At 39.6% G+C, this 19,855-nt stretch overlaps 1 protein-coding gene across 2 annotated transcripts in view; it reads right to left on the reverse strand.

Moving 5' to 3' along the window:
* Positions 1-5,697: 5,697 nt before the first annotated feature.
* The window catches only part of ATP9B (ATPase phospholipid transporting 9B (putative)), a 172,500-nt gene continuing 158,342 nt past the window's right edge, over positions 5,698-19,855 (reverse strand). Inside the window, exons 21-30 of one of the 2 annotated variants that reach the window (XM_033052712.1) lie at positions 18,126-18,215; positions 17,526-17,670; positions 17,130-17,194; positions 16,541-16,696; positions 16,326-16,390; positions 15,043-15,151; positions 13,497-13,554; positions 12,611-12,814; positions 10,127-10,159; positions 5,698-8,097 (exon numbers count right to left, since the gene is read on the reverse strand). In XM_033052712.1, coding sequence (XP_032908603.1) covers positions 7,961-8,097; positions 10,127-10,159; positions 12,611-12,814; positions 13,497-13,554; positions 15,043-15,151; positions 16,326-16,390; positions 16,541-16,696; positions 17,130-17,194; positions 17,526-17,670; positions 18,126-18,215 — 1,062 coding nt within the window. In that variant the 3' untranslated portion in view covers positions 5,698-7,960. The remainder of the gene's footprint in view (positions 8,098-10,126; positions 10,160-12,610; positions 12,815-13,496; positions 13,555-15,042; positions 15,152-16,325; positions 16,391-16,540; positions 16,697-17,129; positions 17,195-17,525; positions 17,671-18,125; positions 18,216-19,855) is intronic. The other variant, XM_033052723.2, reaches the window with a different exon arrangement.

The following is a 19,855-nucleotide window of genomic DNA, read 5'->3' on the forward strand; positions in this document are numbered from 1 at the left end:
CGCTGTGCTTATGGGCTGGCTGTGCCTGCACACGGAGCCCTGGGTGGCACAGGGCCAGACAGACAACCCCAGGGACTTGGCTCAGGGCTCCTGCAATATACCTGCAAGAAGCCTTGGGACTTTTCTCCAGGGGGCTGGGAGGTGAAAGCTGCAGAGAGCTGCATGGATCCTGCAGAATGGCACAGTCTGGATGTTCTATTGCACTGTCCAGTGTAACACAGGGTGGAGGAGTGAGGGTTTTTGTTGGGCCTCAGGCAAAATGAAGTTTCCCCCATTTTCTTCCCCAGCCTTCTCCCTCCAAAGGCAATGTCCTCGGTCTGACCAGAACATGTAAAGTTCTGCACTTTTGGACCTCTCTGCTGCCATGCCCTGAGGTAGCTGCCTCTAGGGCAGACTTTGCTGTAAGAAGCCTTTCCCTGCTTTTCCAGCAGTGAACTCCATCACTCACAGTGATGATATGTCTGAACTGGCAGAGTGAGTTACCTGCATGTCAGGAAGAAAGACTCCTGTGCTGCTACGTACCAGATCAGTGGCTGGCTCTGCGTTACAGCTGAGCTATAACCTTGTTCTCCCTTCTCACCTGCCATCTCCAAGTAATTGCTTTTGGACAGATAGCAAGTTGGCAGCATGGCTATGTGACTGCAGTCTGGCTTTTTCCCACTCCCCCCAAATCTGCTTCAGGTTATACAAAGAGAGCTTATTTTTCTCCTCCCTGCTTCCCCCGAGCACTAAAAACCAGTTTACACAGAAGTCAATTGTTTCAACAACTGGAGAACTGCTCAGACTGGGAACTTCTTCCACCTGTGTCCCAGCATTTCAGTGGGCAAAGCTGGACCAAAGCATAGAGGGTCCTTGCTGGGGTTGTCCTTATCAGGGTAACATGACAATGCAAGTGCAGTGTGACAGCCCATCCCGGTCATTCCTGGTCAGGAGAAATAAAATCTCTTCTAATGCAAGCAGAGCCAGACTGACATCTGAGCTAGGCAGAAATGCATGGCATTTTGACTGTCTGGAATTGTTTCTTTCAGGCAGGTGTTCCCAAGATGGACTGTTAAAAAAATAATTTCTCTCAGTAGTTCCAGACATTCAGGTGTGAGACTCAAAGTCATCTTAAAAGGCTTACTTTCTTAAAATGCTATTAGTTTTTTTCAAATAAGATTTGCCATGTGAGTTTCTTGTTTGGTTTTTTCTCTCTGAAGTCTGCACAAGTTAAGGGCATTTAAAACCTAAGTTGCTGTAAGCAGCAGAATTCTTCCTTCCACTTCTTATTTCATAGAATCATACTATCATAAAACACTTCATGATTCTTGAATCTTAAATCTTGGCATCCTTCATGATAAAATCCAATTTCTGATCAAGTGTATGGATATCTTCATATCTTGCTTTCAACTTTCAACCCTCAATGCATTATAATACCAAAAATGATGTAAACGGACCTACCAGAATTAAAACTAGCCATGTACAGATAGGAAGATAATGTGAAGGCCTCCAGCTAGGATATTTAAAAAAATCAGATTAATAATTTAGCCACTTGAAATATTTTACTATTTTCTCATATGAAGAAGATTATGCGAGAAATTGAAAGGCAACTATAAGCAAGGCAAAACCATTACAGCCAGAGAGTAAAAGTTACAAAGCCCTTAACTTTTGTTTTCCTTCACCTCCTTCCTAGAATTTGATAAAATTGTACGTGTGCTGGTTTGTTGTATTTATTTATTTTCAATCACAGATTGTCTACAATTGCTTCAGTTGCATTTGGATAAGTGTAAGTATGTACTAGACTGCATCTGTGTCACCTGTCCTGCTCATGACTCTCACACAGAAAATTACCTTCTACAGCTGGGATAAACCCCATTCAGCTGGGACTGAGAAAACCAACAGACATATTCAAGTCACTGTCATGGAAGAGTCAGTACCCTGATGAAGGGAGAAGGTACTCTGGGAAGCAGAAACTGTGGGAGGAAGTGCCTATGTAGCTGTGTTCCTGCAGATGAATTTGGAATTCAACAGCAAGAGGAGGCAGCAACCAGCAATTACAGTAATTTCATGAATACAAGCCGCACTGACTATAAGCCGCATCGCCGGGTGTTGGCAAACATTTCGTTCTTTGTTCATTCACAAGCCGCACCCAATTATAAGCCGTTCTGTTGTCCGCAGGGAGGATGCGCGTACAACAAAGTTGCCAAATAGTAACAGAATCGCAGGATGGCGGGGTTTACTGGCTCGGCTCAGGCTGTGAGGGCTCGGGGCTGCTGACGGGGCCAGGTGGCCCAGCTCGGCGCTGCCACTTGGCGGGGCCACTTGGGGCCGGCCGCCGCTGCCGCTGTGCTTGCTCGCCCTGGCCCAGCGCTGCCCTGCGGTGGCAGGGAGGCACAGAGCCTACCGGCACCCGCAGTGATGGTGGGAGGCGGGGATGGAGCCCCTCAACTCCCGCGGTGGTGGCAGGCGGGGACAGGAGCCCCCTGCCTCCCCCCGAGCCGCGGGGCCAGCAGGAGGGAGCCCCCACTTCCCCCTGGGCCGCAGGGATGGCAGTACGGAGCCCCCTGCCTCTCCCCGGGCCGCGGGGCCAGCAGAAGGGAGCTCCCCCGCCTCCCCCCCACCCCTGTGCTGCCTGCATGGAGCCCGGCTCCACCTGCTGCGCAACAGAGTAACCCATTTGTAACAACCGCGTAAATGCTGGGTTTTATGGCAGGTGCTTGACTCGGCACCTCGGTTTGCACTTTCGGGGTTGGAAATGTCAGAAAATTATTCACATATTAGCTGCTCCTGAGTGTAAGCCGTATTTCCGGTGTGGGAGCAAAATTTTGGTCAAAATGGTGTGGCTTGTAATCGTGAAATTACTGTACACACAAGGGAAACAACAGCTCATCTTCCTCTGAGCACATGCAGCATAGAGCTTTTCCCTAGGGGAGCATCTTGACTCAGAATTCCCAGATCTCTCCTTCAAATAGGCAATGGGTAATTGCAATGAATACAAAACATATGTACATACACTTACCCCTTACAGGTCTGCTCATCCATTAGAAACCCCCAGCCTTCCAGCCAGGAATTCATTTTCAAAAGACTTTTGAAGTAGTTATCTATAATTTGCTTCCACACAACGTGTGTTTACTTTGCAAAATCAAATGCATGCTTAGAACTTAGAGCAAAACACAGAGGGCCCATGGAAAAAACTAGATGTGTATATTATAGAGAAACAATGGAAAGCAGTTCTACAAATAAGAATTACAATGGTCTATTTTGTGTACTGCTTGCTTAAAGCTACATGATCATTATAACCAAAGCTCTTTTTATTCTTAGCAGTTTTGTCAAAAGCAGAGGAAATATAGTTTACTGCCAGAAGAATAAAGCCAGACACATAAATACTTATCATGCATCACAGTTATAGTACATAGTATGTCCTTAGAGCAGATGATGATCTTTTCATAGCTCAGTAATGCATAAAGGCTAAATTCCAAACCCTAAATTACTCAAGCCTGCTTTTTTTGGAGCAATTTAGAAGTTTAATATTGCTGATTACCATCTCACATTGAAAGCATGCTAGAGGGCAGGAGGAGACTACAATCAGGAGAAATGTCAGCTGCAGCTCTGCTAAAACGTGGTCAGAGATGAAAGAATAAAGCAGAATTTGTCAACTCCACTGTGGAGTGTGCTCTCATTGTTCTGTTCATGGCACCCAGTTTTCACCACCTCTGCTGTAAAATATTTTGATCATGACTATTTTGGTTGATGAAGTAGTGAACAGGTCTTTCAATGCAATTGCCTATTTGAGGTGGATTCTGTTGGCAATTGGCTGAGCAAATTCCCACTTGCAATAACAGCTGTGAACCCTGCTGAGGGCATCTGTTGGGTAGTTAATACTTGTTGGGAAGTAACTTGCTTTAAGTGTGTTTTGTTTACAAAAGAAATTCCTACGCTTTTTAACACAGTGCTAAAGACATTGTGCCTCCTGTTTATTTACATATAATGTTCGATCCGTGTTGTCTTTGTTCACTTGTACTGATTTTCCTCCCTACAGGGGCCTAACATATTGAAGGGCTTTTTTGATTGCTTTCAAGTTTCAATTGAGTTATAATAATAACAGCCTAGATACAGAAAGGTTATTCAACTAAGTATTGTAAGAGACCGCTGACCCACATTTTACCTTTCTGGCCAGCAAAAATAAGGAGAAAATCCATGGAAGGTAAAATTGAAATGGATGTCACTGTAAGCAGGTTCTACAAGAAGAAGCTTCTGCATCAGTGGCAAGAGTAGAACAGCCTGATCTCCTTCTGTGGCTGTCATTTTTTAAGGAGAACCGTCCACCCAGAGCCCACATACTCTGCAATAAATTCCTTTGCCCTGCAGGAGTTGTTGGAGCCCCATTAATAGCTCTGGGCACGTGAAGGTATGCAAGTGTCAAACAGATGCAACCCCCTTTCTTATTATTTTGTCAATATAAAACCCAGGAATACACAGCTCTGCAGGACAGGAAAAGGGGTCACAATGGGGTATTTCTATTAACAGCCCGTCTCCAAAGCCTCTGAGGAAGTCCATACTGCTGTTTGTGCAGCGAGGCTTTTCTCACCAGCACTCATGAGGTCAATATGCAACCCCAGGTGGATCAGGCTCAAACAGCCCCAGCCTGCAGTGATGAAGGAACCCCTCCAGCAAACCCTGTGAGAGCAATAGAGGGGAAAACCTCTTTGCCTACAGAAGCTGAGCCTCCTAATGAACAGCTGTTTAACTGCATAAGTGGCTATCAAAATTCTTGCTTAAATACCTCCAGAAATGCTGTCCAGTCCAAAAAGTTTCCCAGCTGCAGAGCTCCTCCTTTCAGACATGTTTTAAATGGAGATTGAAGGAAAGTTTCAGCTCACACTTCTGCAGACAGAGGGTAGGACATTTGTAATACAGGCTTCCTCAAGTGGAAGCTGCTCATCAAGAAAACAAGCACTTCCAGTGTATGTATAAAAGCAATGACACATTTTTTAACAACCACTTTGAAGGTTTAGGAAGAAAACAGGAGATACTACACAGCTGAATTCTGATTGCATGAGTCAGCAAACTCAGTTTGAACATAAAAACATTGGTGTAAACACTCATATTCATGGACGAGTGCTACAAATTTAATGTTAATTATGCAAGGATTTAATTCATCTTCCATTTGCAAACTAATATCTTACGTAGTAAAATGTTTTCCAGGAGTTACATGAACACATAATTTTGGAATATCATCAGAAAAACCTAATATAATTACCACTCTCCTTTTTCCAGGATCTCTCCTTTTCCTCTTCCATCAAACTACATTGGAAATCTAGGTGTTTAGCTCATGTGCTTATTAAACATGGTCCACGTATTGTTATGTAAGTTACTTTGGTGAAGATGTATTTCCTGGTCACACCTTGCTCCTCCATTCTGTCCCAGTTCTGAAATTGTTTTTCACATATGTTTTCAGAGAGACATGATTACCATTTCAGAAATAAGTTTCTGACATAAGAGCTCACAAAAGTAAACATTTATTTAATACCAAGTAAATCTAAGGTCCTTCTCCGTGTAACTTGCAGAGTCAAGGCCTAAATCTGTTTATGTAAGCTGAACTTCAAAGGCAAGGCAAGTGACTTGAGTCAGGCTTCCACAATCCTTAAAACAGAGTGAGCTGAAACTGGACCGTTGCTGTGTATTGGAAGTACTAAGGAAGCAGGCACTTGAATTGACTGCACTTTTGAAAGGCTTATAGCTGTGTACAGAACCTATACATTTCTATCACATTAACCTGAAGAGCTTTAATGCTGAGAAACAATATAATAGTATTATTAGTTAATTAATAAACTTAAGTTCTAACTGAGCAGTTCTGTTTTTTTTTCTCATTTTCTGCCTAATTTCACAGATGCATGATGTACAGATGAAAGATGACCAACTCTGAGCTTTTGCTTATCTCCTGGATCTGGTTGTGAGCCCACAGCGTGTACGACAAAAAGGTTTGAAGAAAATGCTACCAACATTTCAGAAGAGCTGCACACCAGTGACCTTTCTTAATTGTTTGAAAGTAATCATCACTTACTGAGGAAAACAAAAAACTAAAGCAAATCAGTGACAAAAATACCACAGAACTAAACTAAAAATGTAAATCAGGAGCATCCTGACAAAAGCACACCGAATGCAGAAAGGCTCCTGCTAATATGCAAGAACAGTGACATCTTGTGGGGATTAACAGAAGCGAGTTCACAGAGGGAGAGAAAGGGCAAGCTAGTCTGTGATGTCAGGTAATTAAAGGAAGCTCTACCTCAGTAGTTTATTTAATACATGTACCACTAATATTTGGTAGAAATTAGGCTTTATTGCTTTTATAATGAGGAATGAAAATTAAAAAAAGCAGATAAATAGCTAGTTAGAAAAACTTTGAAAGCAAAAATTAATGGAGTGGGGTGGAATCCAAATAGCTCTGCAGCCGTTTCCTCTGCTCTCCCAGGAAGTAGTTATAATTATCACTTAAATATTACTCATCCAAAGCAATAGTGGCATGAGGGAAAAGAGACTAAACGAGGAATTATGTTGTAAAGGCATACAGTCAAACATAAAAATGACATCCATATTAAGTGGGTTTTAAAAATACACACATAAATATTTAATAAAGAAAGCATGAATAGTTATGCTATTCCTTTCCACTGATTAATAGACTATGCCAAATTCATTATATGTACTTCGTGAGAAAGCAAAGATACCACAATGGAAAATTAATATATCCTACTTGCCACTACAGTGTGCAAGATTTGGACCCTTCAGATTGCATCAGAGTATTTGAGTTTCTGGAACAAATCTTCAGATGCTATAAAGTGTCTTAACTCAGCCAAGATACTCAACTCTGATAGCTTACAAGCAAAAATGTTTTGATTTTTTTTTTGACAAGTTTGCACCCAAACTAAGTAATAAAAACATAACATTTACAACTTGGAAGATGATAAGATTTTCCTTCCATGATGTTCATGTGTTTCTCTTATTTTCTTTTACCTGAGTAACCTAAGTAAACAGATTACAAGGCAATTTAAACATATTAGCTAATACAAGGTTTACTGGACTTCTCATATATAGAAATGTACTTTGACACTATTTGCAGTTTTACAAATACAAAATGAATAAGAACTTTAAAACATATTTACTGAGCAGCCATGTTTTGATATCTGTACAGATCAATAAGTGCTGTGGAATTATGTACAGAATTTATAATTTAATTTTTAAACAGCTTTTGTGCAACCCGGCTGTAATGTGCATTTAAAGAACTGCTGTCAACATCACACATCTGTAGTTTACTGGTGCCAGAAATGGAGAGTACAGAACAGGACAACAGTTCCTAAAATAATACTGTGCTATGTAGACATCAGTACATAATTCAAATAGTGCATATTAATCAATGCCTGATGAGGAATAATAGCTGCTAATACAGACACGGGCATTTACAGGTATTAGGTTTGTTAGAGTAAGTATGGATGAATTAACTTTTCCATATATAAACATTAAAAGAAAGGGCTTGAATTAGGAAGTTATACAATAATTAAAGATGAAAAATTATGTAATAAATAAAAAAACTTTCAACTTAACTTGCAGAGATAAACATAGTTGGAAAAAATCCTTTACAGTAGCAAAAGATCCTTTACAGAAGCAATGAAACCATTCAGAAGCATTGTCAAATCAAAGGTAATTTGGTTTTATTTTACAATCATAACAACTGAAAGAAAAAAAAAGAAAATCAACATGAAGAAAATTTAGTTTATCTCTGATAGTTGTTAGTGTACTTCTGTGTTATTGTATCTGTCAGATGTTTCCTCCTCTTTTTGTGCTCTGTTCACGCTATCCCTTTTGATTTTTGATTTTTTTTTAAGCTTCTTTAGTTAGTCCAACATGAATCCATAGACACTAAAGCACAGTGAATATGCAATCTGCAGACTGGAGTGAGTGAAAAACCATAGGAATATCATCACTTTTACGAGGTAAGCTTGGAGTAACTTGGAGGAGAGAACTTGCGCTTCAAGTACTTGAGAATGTAAAGTGGAAGACAGCTTACAACAGTGATTGCTGACACTTTCCACAGGAAGGTCACAGTTGTGATAAAGGCAACATCTGCAGAAACAAAAAGGGAAAATAAGTAATGGGAGCCAGTAACATGGAAACTGCAACTTCCACAGTGCAAAGTTAATAAAAGTCTCTTAATTGTTTGCTTATGCTATTGTCCCCATTAAAAAAAAAGGGCAATAAAGCAACAGAAAGTTAACCTCAGCCTTTTGCTTTTGCCAATTATTTCTTTTCAGACAGGAACTTCAGAGTTCCTTTATGGTCCTTACACTGTTTTGCAGCTGAAGCAATTTTTAGGGGAAACAGAATCTCAGTTTAAAAGCAAGACTCTCTCATAACAAAAAGTTAATTACAGTAATTTCACGACTATAAGGCGTACCCTTTTGACTAAAATTTTCCCTGGAACCCGGAAGTGCGCCTTATAGTCCGGTGCGCCTTATCTGATCTACAAAGTTCAAAAAAATTGCCTACCCGGAAGTGCGAGCTGCGAGCCACGGGGGGAGCCGGCAGGGCCATGGCTGCCAGGTGGAGGTGGGGCGGAGCAGGGGCGGGCACGCCCCGGCCCTGTGGAGGCGGAGCCGCCCCTCCAGAGGCACGCCCCGGCCCTGTGGAGGCGGAGCCGCCCCTACACAGGCACGCCCCAGCCCCGTGCAGGCGGAGCCGTCCCTCCAGAGGCACACCCCGGCCCCGTGGAGGTGGAGCCGCCCCTCCACAGGCACCCTCCAGCCCCGTGGAGGCGGAGCCGCCCCTCCACAAGCACCCACCGGCCCCGTGCAAGCGGGACGGCCCCTCCACAAGCAGCCCTCGGCCCCGTGGAGGTGGAGCCGCCCCTCCACAGGCACCCCCTGGCCCCGTGGAGGCGGCACGGCCCCTACAGAGGCACGCCCGGGCCTCGTGGAGGCAGAGCCGCCCCTCCACAGGCACCCTCCAGCCCCGTGGATGTGGAGCCGCCCCTACACAGGCACGCCCCGGCCCCGTGCAGGCGGAGCCGTCCCTCCAGAGGCACCCTCCAGCCCCGTGCAAGCGGGACGGCCCCTCCAGAGGCACGCCCGGGCCCCGTGCAGGCGAAGCCGCGCGTCCAGAGGCACCCCCCGGCCCCGTGCAGGCGGAGCCGCCCCTCCACAGGCACCCCCCGGCCCCGTGGAGGCGGAGCCGCCCCTCCACAGGCACCCCCTGGCCCCGTGGAGGCGGAGCTGCCCCTCCACAGGCACCCACTGACCCCGTGCAGGCAGCACGGAGGGGCGGCGGCCATAGCCCGGCCCCGGAGAGGCAGCGCGGAGGGGTGGCGGCCATAGCCCGGCCCCGGAGAGGCAGCGCGGAGGGGTGGCGGCCATGCCCCGGCCCCGCCGGATGCAGGCGGGCCTGGGGCCCCGCGGCACCGCCCCTGCCAGGTACAGGCGGGCCCGGGGGCCAATGACTGCCGGGTTGAGGCGGGGCCTCGGCCAGCAACCGCGCGGAGGGAGCTGGGGGCGGAGCCTCGCTGCAAAAAAAAAGTGCGCCCTATAGTCCGGTGCGCCTTATCTGATCTACAAAGTTGCGAATTTTGCCAACTCCCGGCGGGTGTGCCTTATAGTCCGGTGCGCCTTATGGTTGTGAAATTACTGTAATCTTATGTTTTTTTCTAGTGAGAATGATTTTTACCCACTGTAAGTTCCCAACCAGAAATTTTGCTAGTTTGGATCTTTTATTCTGTATTATTTTTCTTACAACATTTACATGGAATGATTCTTAAAATCATAGAGATTAAATTACAGCCCAAAAATTTCAAGGAAAAACAATGTAGTGATATTGCTACAAGCCACTTGGAAAAGCTAATTGTTTATGATAAAAAATTAACAAGAATGCTGACACACTATGCTTGCTAATGAATTTTTTTTACCATATTTTTGATAATTAGGTCATACTTAATTATCATGGAAAGATCCCGGAACTCAGGGAACTTCAAGATTTTTTTTTTTATTTTTCCCATTATTTACAAATGCATATATTAAAAAATTTGCTACTCTTGAGTGAATCTTTAAAGATCAAAAAATAAAAAGTCATCCCAAAATTTCAAGAAAAGTTAAACTTCACCTACCTAAGAAAGCTCCAAAAGACACTCTGCCTATACCTGTTTCATAAAGAGGGAAAATGAAAGGATAGATTTACAGAAAATACAAAAGTTATGCAAAAAAAAAAAATCAAACCCAAACAGGTTAGTTACACAAAGAGGAAATAAAAAAGATGATAGTAGCATTAACTGGATTAGTATTGCGTTTCACATGTCAATCAGATTATTTTAAGCAGCAATAAATCAAAGCACTTTGAAAACATAAAGATTTTATATTTGGTCATGCTTTAAGATTGTGAATAGTTTGGCACTTTTCTTGCATTTCACTTCAAGTGAATAACACTTCAAGTTGTATAAACAACTTGATCATGTGAATGAAAATTCACTTCAGAAAATGCAATAAAGAAATGCTTTACTGTTCCAACTCTGCTCATTAAAAATACTTTGCATATTAAATTTTAATGTATAAACTTGTTATGCAGTTTTAGCCTAAGCCTGCTCAGACATACTGAAAACCTATGTAACCTATCATAGACACCCTAAAAAGGCCATGGTGTGCAGTTAACTCAGAAACATAAAAAATAATTTACTTTCATGAGTCAGAGCTGTAGAACAGCATCAAATATTTTTGCCTTTCTAATTTGAGTGCCATGTCATCTCATAATTTCTCTGGAAAATGATGATCCTTATAAGCAACATCACTGAAATAAGTTTATTTGCCAGTGAAGTAAAGCACTATTAGTCTGGACCCTTTTTCCTGATTCATGGAAGTTGTTCTGTTTCTTGAACTGCAAACCATCACTTAGGTTTATGCTACATCACATACACAATAAAGCTCCCTCCCCTCAGTTATAATGAGAAAGAATAAATAAGCAGAAAGCATTAAGCAGAAGTGAGAGTAAGAAAAAGGCATTTTCTCAGAGTACCTGGTGAATAACACACAGTAAAATACATCTTTACAAAATCTCATGAAACTGCAGCCTTTTCAGTACTCTCAAACAGAAAAAATAGAGAAGTTAAGTCCTGGGTTGCAAGAAGCCACGCAACCATTTATGAACTCAGTTGCTTGGGCTTGCCCAGCAAATACATGAACACAGAGAGGAAAACATTCCCCTTTATGGAAAAGTTTGCAAGAAACAAAGCTCCTGCAGGTTTACACCTTTGTGAACATCACCTAAAAGTGTTTTTCACAGAACAACACCAGAAAGGATTGAAGGACTGGCTGTCACCAATACGAGAGACTTTCAAGGGTGAAGCTGCAAATTCTGCTTTATGAAGTTCCTGGAAGTCTGGGTTCAAGTGCAAGTACCTATATCTGTTCTTGTTTGTTCCTTTAATTTGTAATCTGGCTGCTGAGATTAAAAAAATCAAACCAATAATCTCAATTAATGTGTCTGTGCCTCAGTGTCAGAGAAAACAAAAGGGTGCTCTGGCAAACCTGAAATAATGTGCAATACAGGTACCAAGCCCAGCAGGGTTGTTTCTTGACTAAAATTTGACTCCCGAGAAATCTGGGAAGTAACAGAACACCTGGACCAGGCAGCGAAGCATTTACTGATTAAATTAATAATTATATAATGCACACACAGTATTCTAGCACTGAACACCTGGGAACTGAGAGAGTGAAGGCAGAATTGTAAGACTTCTAGAAACTGCCATGTAACACTTAATTCTGCTATGTGAAATGAACAGTTGAAGAAGGGCAACTCCATACTCATCAGATACAAAAAGGCAGAGAAGAAGGAGCTGGATTCTGCTCCTTGTGAGATATAATTAAAGCTATTATGTATATTTCTTTAAGTTATGTTTGTAAAATCACACCGAGATACTTTATTTTTCATAAAGGATAAGTTGATCCAAGAAGAAATAGGTATTATTTTGATGCTCAGATTTCTGACTGCTAAGATTTGCAGTTAAAATGTGTTCATCTCGTGAACTATGAACAATCAGAACCTTAAGACACAGTATGGCATACCAAAACTTAAAGCAAAACAAGCTTAATACAAGCTTACTGTAATTATGAAGCAAAGGTTCCTATAAAAGGTATCTTTCCTATTAGGCTGCTGCATTACTCCCCAGCAATATTTCAGCAATTTTAGCCTTGTGAGTTAGATCTAATGAGGTCCACTTGGTCTGGTGTACAAAATAATGCACCAATTCAGCAAAAGATCCTGATTTTTTGATAAAGTCTGTCTATTTTCAATAGTCCAAATCTCAAAGCCAATTTAAGGTATGCAATTTGGACTGTCAATATCAGACCAAGGATGGAAAAGCCATGAGTGGTTTGAATAAAGTTTATAATCTAGATAAACCATACTAACAGGATAAAGATTGTAAGAGAATATTTTAACCCAACATTAAGTAGGCCTAATTTTGACTCAGTTATATTTCTTATAAAGAAAGTTGCATTTCAAAACATCAACTATTCTTATTTGAAAAAAAAAAGGAAGCAAAAAACATTAACATTATTAAAAATACAAACCAGTTCTTTGTTCAAATACTTTTACTCACCAAAGTATTCATTTAGAAATGCAAGAGAGGCCACATAGCAGCCAAGACTGAGGAATTCAGCCACCACCATTAACCAGTGCCACGTTCGTATGGTCAGTGCAACCATCAAGAGCTCAGTCAAGATCAGGGCAGTGAAGGAAATGGCAACGACGTGTACAAATTCGGATTCAAAAAGCAGCAGGGCTCCATACATCAGAATACCACCTGGTGGGGTGGAGAGGTGTACAAGGTTGGCAATACACAGAGAAATTTCACTGTACCAGTTTTTACAGCTGCACACAGAGCATTTGATTGCTCATTATGAACATTTGTCCAGTATTTTTTTAATAACATTGATCTTTCTAAAAGAAGGCTATTTACTTAATTCACTTTGTACATGTGAAATAAGCCAACCAAAGTAAAGCCATACAGAAACAAAACTATTAGAAAATTAAACACCTTTTAGTGCAATATATCTGATGAACTGTTAATTAACCTCATTTTGTCAAGTACTGCAAATAAATGAGATATTGTTGAAAGTGTAATTACTCTCAACTGATTACATAATTCAGATTTCTTCAACAGTACTTCTGTCATTCAATGAAAGAAAACTACTGTGTAAATACATGCAATGTGATAAGCACTCATTAAAATTTTTCTGGATTAGCATTTAATTAAAAACATGTCCTTTTTTAGGCGACATGCACCAATAAAAATACCAATCATGCTGTGTTTTGAATGGGCCTGGCACACTACAGGAATATCGATTTACAAGATAAACAGAAAGCAATATATATAACTGCTGATGAAATGTTAAGCTCTGGGAATTCAACCTGCAGCTGAAAAACAGTATTGCTAATAGCAGACAAAAATTTCTCAGTTCAGCAAAATCAGGACTCTCTCCTACCTTGGTAAATACTGATTAAAACCCAGATGAGGAAGGTCTTAAATGACAAAGATCTTCCCTAAGGGAAACATGTGAGAGGATAGTTAAACACAACTTCGAAAAAAAAATCTACTCAGCTCATGTATTTTTAATAGTTCATTGCTAGAGAAACATTTTACAAGTACAACAAGCAGTATTTGAAGAATTGATAAAGGCTACAAAGTTTCTACTTGTTTTTACAATTCTTCCTTACAAGTTTGTATAGAAATCGCACAAAGTCTAAATTTGGGAGTAAGTTAAAGCCTTAAACATCAGAGATACTTCAGCTTGCAATGCGCTGGCTGGTTTTCAGAATGATAAATACAGTAAAATTAGTTTATTTTTTTATTTATAAAATGCAGTCTTCAAAACAACTACAGCATTGTGTACTTACTGGCCAAAACCTTAAGCAAATCTTTACTAGTTATTTACTAGTAACATCTAAACGTTCAATAAACTGCCCTTTAGCTTTCATAGAATAAATTTATGACTACTGCAAATTTTCAGCAAGTAACTATTACCAAATAAATTGTAAATCTTTTGGTTATGGATGGTACAGAAAGAAACATATGCAAAAATCAAAGAATAAATGCTGTACATGTCATATGACTCTTGCATTCTGTGAGGGTACTGATGAAACATGTTAGAACTGAAGAGTTGAAAGGATACACATTTTAAAGGATAAAGTGTCCAATAAAGTAGCCATTTAGCCACAAAATAATGGTCAATCTAGAACAGGCAAGAATCAGCTCTTTTTCATTACTGTAGCAAGTTCCAAGTTCTGTGAATGGCTTTCCAAGCTTATGACTCTGTTTAGCAGGTGAAGGCCATGCCTTTTTGAGTTTGATCATGGACTGAAATTTCAAAAACTTCAAAGATTCTCTTGGTTCTTGGAGAAAGAACCAAGATCTCCAAGAGAGGAAAAAAAATGATCCCAGACTGACATAGGTAATAGCTAATTTAATGTGATTATAAAGAAAAAGACTCAGAAAAGTTTGGATATTCTTTAACTAGAGTCTGCTGCTGAACTTTTAGAAACACATTTGAAAATTTACTATCCCTAAAAAAGACCATCTGCAGTATCTATGGATGACTGAGTTCAGATATATCAGTTACAAATATCTGTTATTTAAAATAAGATATTTTTTGAAGACATGAGCAGTAATTTCTGCATGTTAGGAAAAAAAATATAAATTAATCTACCAATTAAAAAGGAAAAATAAGATGTGAAAATGTAAACATAAGTAACTCCACATCAGAGATTTTGGGGCCAGAGTCAAGGCTGCTTTATCAACATACCTTAAGGTTTGAATTATTTCAGTACAATCACTGGTGACTGGAGAAATATATTAATAGAAATGATTGAAATGTTTGGTACTGTGGATTATTTTAATAGTACAGATGTTGGCAATAGTTGTGCAATCTGTCTTGCTTGGAATACCATAAGAAAATGATTACAAGAATTCCTAGTTTTGCACACTGGATATTTTAGCATTTGTTTGCAGCTGAGCACTGAGGACATTCATACCTTTGTGAGATCCTTATAAAGTTCTGGATATAGCAATGCCATTTCTGGCTTCACATCTTGATCCAATACTAGAGAGAAGACTGGAAACATAGTATATATGGTTGCATACCTAGGGGAAAGGAAAGAACACACATTAACACTTTCGTATGACATAATTTTAAACTGATCTACAGAGTTCAATTACTGTTTTTATGCAAGTGAAATTAAACTGATTCCTTTTTCCAGTACTTAGGCAGCTTTCACATGCAACCTTCTCTTGTGGTTCTGAGAGCTGTCAGTTGTGAGAAGTTACAGAGGTCTTATCCACTCAAAACCAATGAACACATTTCTTTCTTCTATCACCCAAGTTTATCACCTGTTACCATACTCCCTGTGCACTTGCACTTTGGACAATCAGTCCAAAGACCTGACACTTAAATTCCATCCATCTACAGATGGATGTATGAAAACTGAAGAAAAAATAGAGCACTGTATTTTGGACAATCTGGAGTAGGTAGGTGGATGAATAAGAGTCTTAACAGCTCTGTAAGTGGCTTCGGATTTTATTGTACATATGTCAGATACATATTTTCATATGTACTTCCCTGGAACTTAGAAAAAATTCTGCAAACATTTTAGAGAGTTCTACCTTTTGCCTCTGCAAAGTCCAGTTTAATTAGACCATGGTTTCACTAAGATTTAAGTTAATGTCGATTCAAGTTATTATTTACAAGGAGACTACAAAGAAGCTCTTAGGTCAGCAGGGACAGAACAGGGACAAACATGAACACATGCACAGCTCTCAGTTGTATAGCTTGGGGAACCATATTAGTAAACCAGCTGCTGCAACATGACCAAGGTGCTTCTAATGCTGCACATATTCACATGAATGGAAATCTATGTGGCAAACTTGCACAGTGCACTCTCAGAGGAAATTTCCTAGCAGCTTCAGCTCCATTTTTAACATAAAACCCTGTGATTCTCACTGAGGTATGTACATCAATCTGTGTGACAGCTGAACCTGGTCTGGGAGATTTTCTTTATTGTATTTCCCTTGTATGTGCACAGGTTCAGTGGTAACTTCTTCTGTGCAGATCCTTCTCTCCAGAGAACTGATAACGAGACTTCCCTCCTCACACAGTGCATATCCAACCTAGTGTGACTTGGTACACTCATCCCAAATTTTGGTAGTGTACCCATGATAAATGCATGGAAAACACGGATGACACCAAGCCCACGGTGTTATTTAACCAGTTAGTTTGCTGTATTTATCACCAGATATTGCAACTTTTGCTTTGACTTACCCTACCATTAGGAATCCTTGGTACAAGGGAACAGATGCAAAGTAGAAGACTGATGAAAATACAGCCTACAAAAAGCAGATAATTAATGATTTAATATAATTCTGTATATAAAACAGTATGACACAGAAAAAAATAACAATAGTGAATAAGATTTCGTGACATTTCAAAGACAGACATAGCGATTTTAACTATTCAGAAAACAAAGTTTTAAATACCTGCATAGTTGAAATAATAAGGCCTCGGTGCATGACAAATTGACCAAGTGCTGCTGATCTTTTGTAACTGTTTCGACCATGTACCATCAGCAGCCTACCTATGTGTTTAAATTGTGTGATAGAAAAGTCAGCTGCTAGAGAAGCTTGTTTTCCCTCCTAGAACAAAAGAAAAATATTTCAAATATGAAGCCCAGTGCAAAATAATGTATCAAGTTTCAAAATTCTAAGCAATAATTAATTTTAAAAGACAAGTTTGTTCCTTCTTTGAAAATCAACCCCTCACCGAGACATGACAATTTTTTGTGCATATTCAAAGATGCAGTGAGCTGTAACCATTTTAACTGTTTCTCCTGCTTCTTCCAGGTAAATGCTACACAGAAATAACTATAGTATTTTCTGCTTTTAAAAAGACAAAACAGAAGACACACAAGCAAAAATACTGAAGAATATGCATTCTTATCATCTTGCAGAATACTTTAACTAGAAAAAGTAAATGATCATTTTGCTGTTGTTTAAGAATTAAGCTTCTAATCACATTCTACTAGGTTGCTATGTGACACACATTTCACAATGAAACTGTTAACATTACCTTGCCTTCAATTCCAATTCCACAGTCTGCTGCTTGGATCATGCTGACATCATTTCCTCCATCACCTAGAAAATGTCACTGCAATATTCAGTTCTTCAGAGGTTTTATTCTCCTGGCCTTACAGTATTTGAGAAAGCTCTTAAACACCTTTAAATTTTTACATTAATCTATGACTTATGATTAATTACTTCAGTAATCAAGACCTTCCTGCAGAATAGAGAAGATAACCACACCTTTCTCATGGAATGGCATTTTGTGCCACAACTATGCAATACCTGGCTGTTGGTAAGGTTGCTAAAGAAGTCTCTGTGGTTTTGTTTCAGCTATTTCTCTGTGGTGCCACCTGCTGATTACATTTATTATAGATTTTACTAGGAGGATTGTGCCAAGAGTTACCTATTGCACATGTGCGTTTCCCGGTGTGGTGCTGTAACAGTTTCACAATGTGGGCTTTCTGGGTGGGGGAACATCGGCAGCACACTACAGCAGGACACTGACAAGCCAGCTCTACAAATTCATGTTCATAATACTTCAAACAAACCTGAGGAAAAAAAAGATGCTTGGATTTATTTACAATTAAATATTACATGTAACCCAAAGCAAAAACACGCATAAAAACATTTTTTAATGAAGTTTTCCAAGTACAACATCCAACTGGGAGGAAAAAAAAAGGTTCTTCTGACTGTGCCTTTATTATTTTTAAAATCAAAGAGAATGTCACTTTGAGCACCAACATGCTTTGAGGTTAAGAGAACAGAGAGTACTAAAGCATGCTGTATACGAATTCCATCCTGTTACTGTACAGAAGACTAGAAACCCAGTAACATTTGCACACCTACGACATATATCATCCAATTTGCGCTCAGTGATAAGCAAAAGTATCTCTAAGCACTACTTAAAAGTATGGGCAAATACTTGAAAAAGAGTGTGAAGATGCTGATACATTACTTTCTGGCCATAAACACATAAATAATTGTACAGAAACCAAGTTTTTACCTCAAGTGAGTCGCCAGATATCACCAAGGCACAGTCATGCTTCCTCCTAAAAGCATTTAGTTCTAAGTGAGCCTCTCCTCGAGTGGCAACCTTCAATAAAAAACACTCAGTTAAAAGATTTTGTGATATTCTTAAAACGTCCCTGCCTAAACAAATCAAGTTATGAGGACTCATACCCAGAAGTCTTGGTTCAAGTGTTTTATCCCACTGTAAGTCTAATACCCATGGAATTTTGCTGTAAGACTCAAATCTTATGAAGTGAAAGAGTAATCCTCAAACAAGTAAAATCTATGCAGTCAGTTTAAGTGGTTCCTCATCAAAGTCAGCAAGGGCTAAAATAATAATGATTTTGTCACTTTAAAATATCTGAATTTTGAGCCGCCCTGGCAGATCTAGAGAAAAATAGAAAAATTTCCCAAGCAAACCTCAATTGGTTTTGTTTATTAACCATTAATATAGGCTCTTAGAATAACAAAAAAGTGTTTCTATTAATTGTTCCTTCAATTTCAGTAAACAGGCACAGATTTCAAAGGGCACATAAAGATGCTCATTAGTATTAATCCTTTTGGATCTTGCATGACTCTGAAGACAAGATCTAGTGGTAAAATATGAAAGAATTAGATAATAGATTTTTTTATTTACATAATTGTTTCAGAAAGGCCCAGCTGTGAAATGGGAAAAAAAACCCAGTCAAAGGTTACTAAATCAATTTTAAAAGGTTTTAAGCTATAAACAGAATATGAAAAATTGGAATCATAACCAGATTTTGAGGAGACTGGCAGGTTTGGGTGTGGTGGGTTTTTTGGTTTGTTTTGGTGGCTTTTTCGGTTTGCTTTTTTTGTTGACTTGTTTCAGTTTTAATTTGGTTTGGTTTTTGGTTTTGGGGTTTTTTTGTGTGTTTTTTTCCCTCAATAAATATCAATGTATTTCAGAGCTATCATGCTAGACAAAGTTCCAAGCACAGAATAAAACACAAGCTCTGAATACACTTTTAATTTTGTCTCTGTCAACACTATGATTAAATAATTATTAAGATATATGAATCTTAATTACATTGAATGTGAAGTTTTGTCCTTGACCCACTACTATCCGCCCAGATGCAGTTCAAAGAACTTTCCTCTCTCCAGGAAGGCTCTACTACTCATAAAATCTGAGTTACGTTAAAAAGCCTTTGCAAAGAGAAAAAACCCATACGCATGCCGCAATTCAGAATTTTTTCCTTCTTTCCCACAATTAGGCATGTAAAGAGCAATCTCCTTGTCTCACAGCAGTTAGGAACACCAGACTGTGTTGGCCTAGTACATTCTTTCTGCATTGCAGCAATGAAGAGATGTCAGCACTTACGCACACTGATGAGCAGTGATTGTCCTCTCTGTTCTACATTTCACCTGAGAGAAACCTCTTTTTTTTATATATATATACTGTATTTTGAATTTGTAAATACCTCCAGAATTACAAACTGTAGAAGCTGAGACTTCTAAAAAGAAACAGTTTTGTTTAAAAACAAACCACAGGTTTTTGGAAAGAGAGTAGGAAACAATTTTTTCTTTCTAATTTATAACTGTGGTAGAAGTGTTTGAGTGTTTGATATTTTCTTACATTAATTCAGAAGTTATTTCTTTGTAACAAATACAGCCACAGAAATAATTCTGTATAAATGCATTTTCTAACTAATTTAAAACTTTGTGTATTCTAAGTTAACACAGTTTTATGTTGATCCCCTATTACCA

This window comes from Catharus ustulatus, chromosome 1 (assembly GCF_009819885.2).
Source record: "Catharus ustulatus isolate bCatUst1 chromosome 1, bCatUst1.pri.v2, whole genome shotgun sequence".
NCBI lineage: Eukaryota > Metazoa > Chordata > Aves > Passeriformes > Turdidae > Catharus > Catharus ustulatus.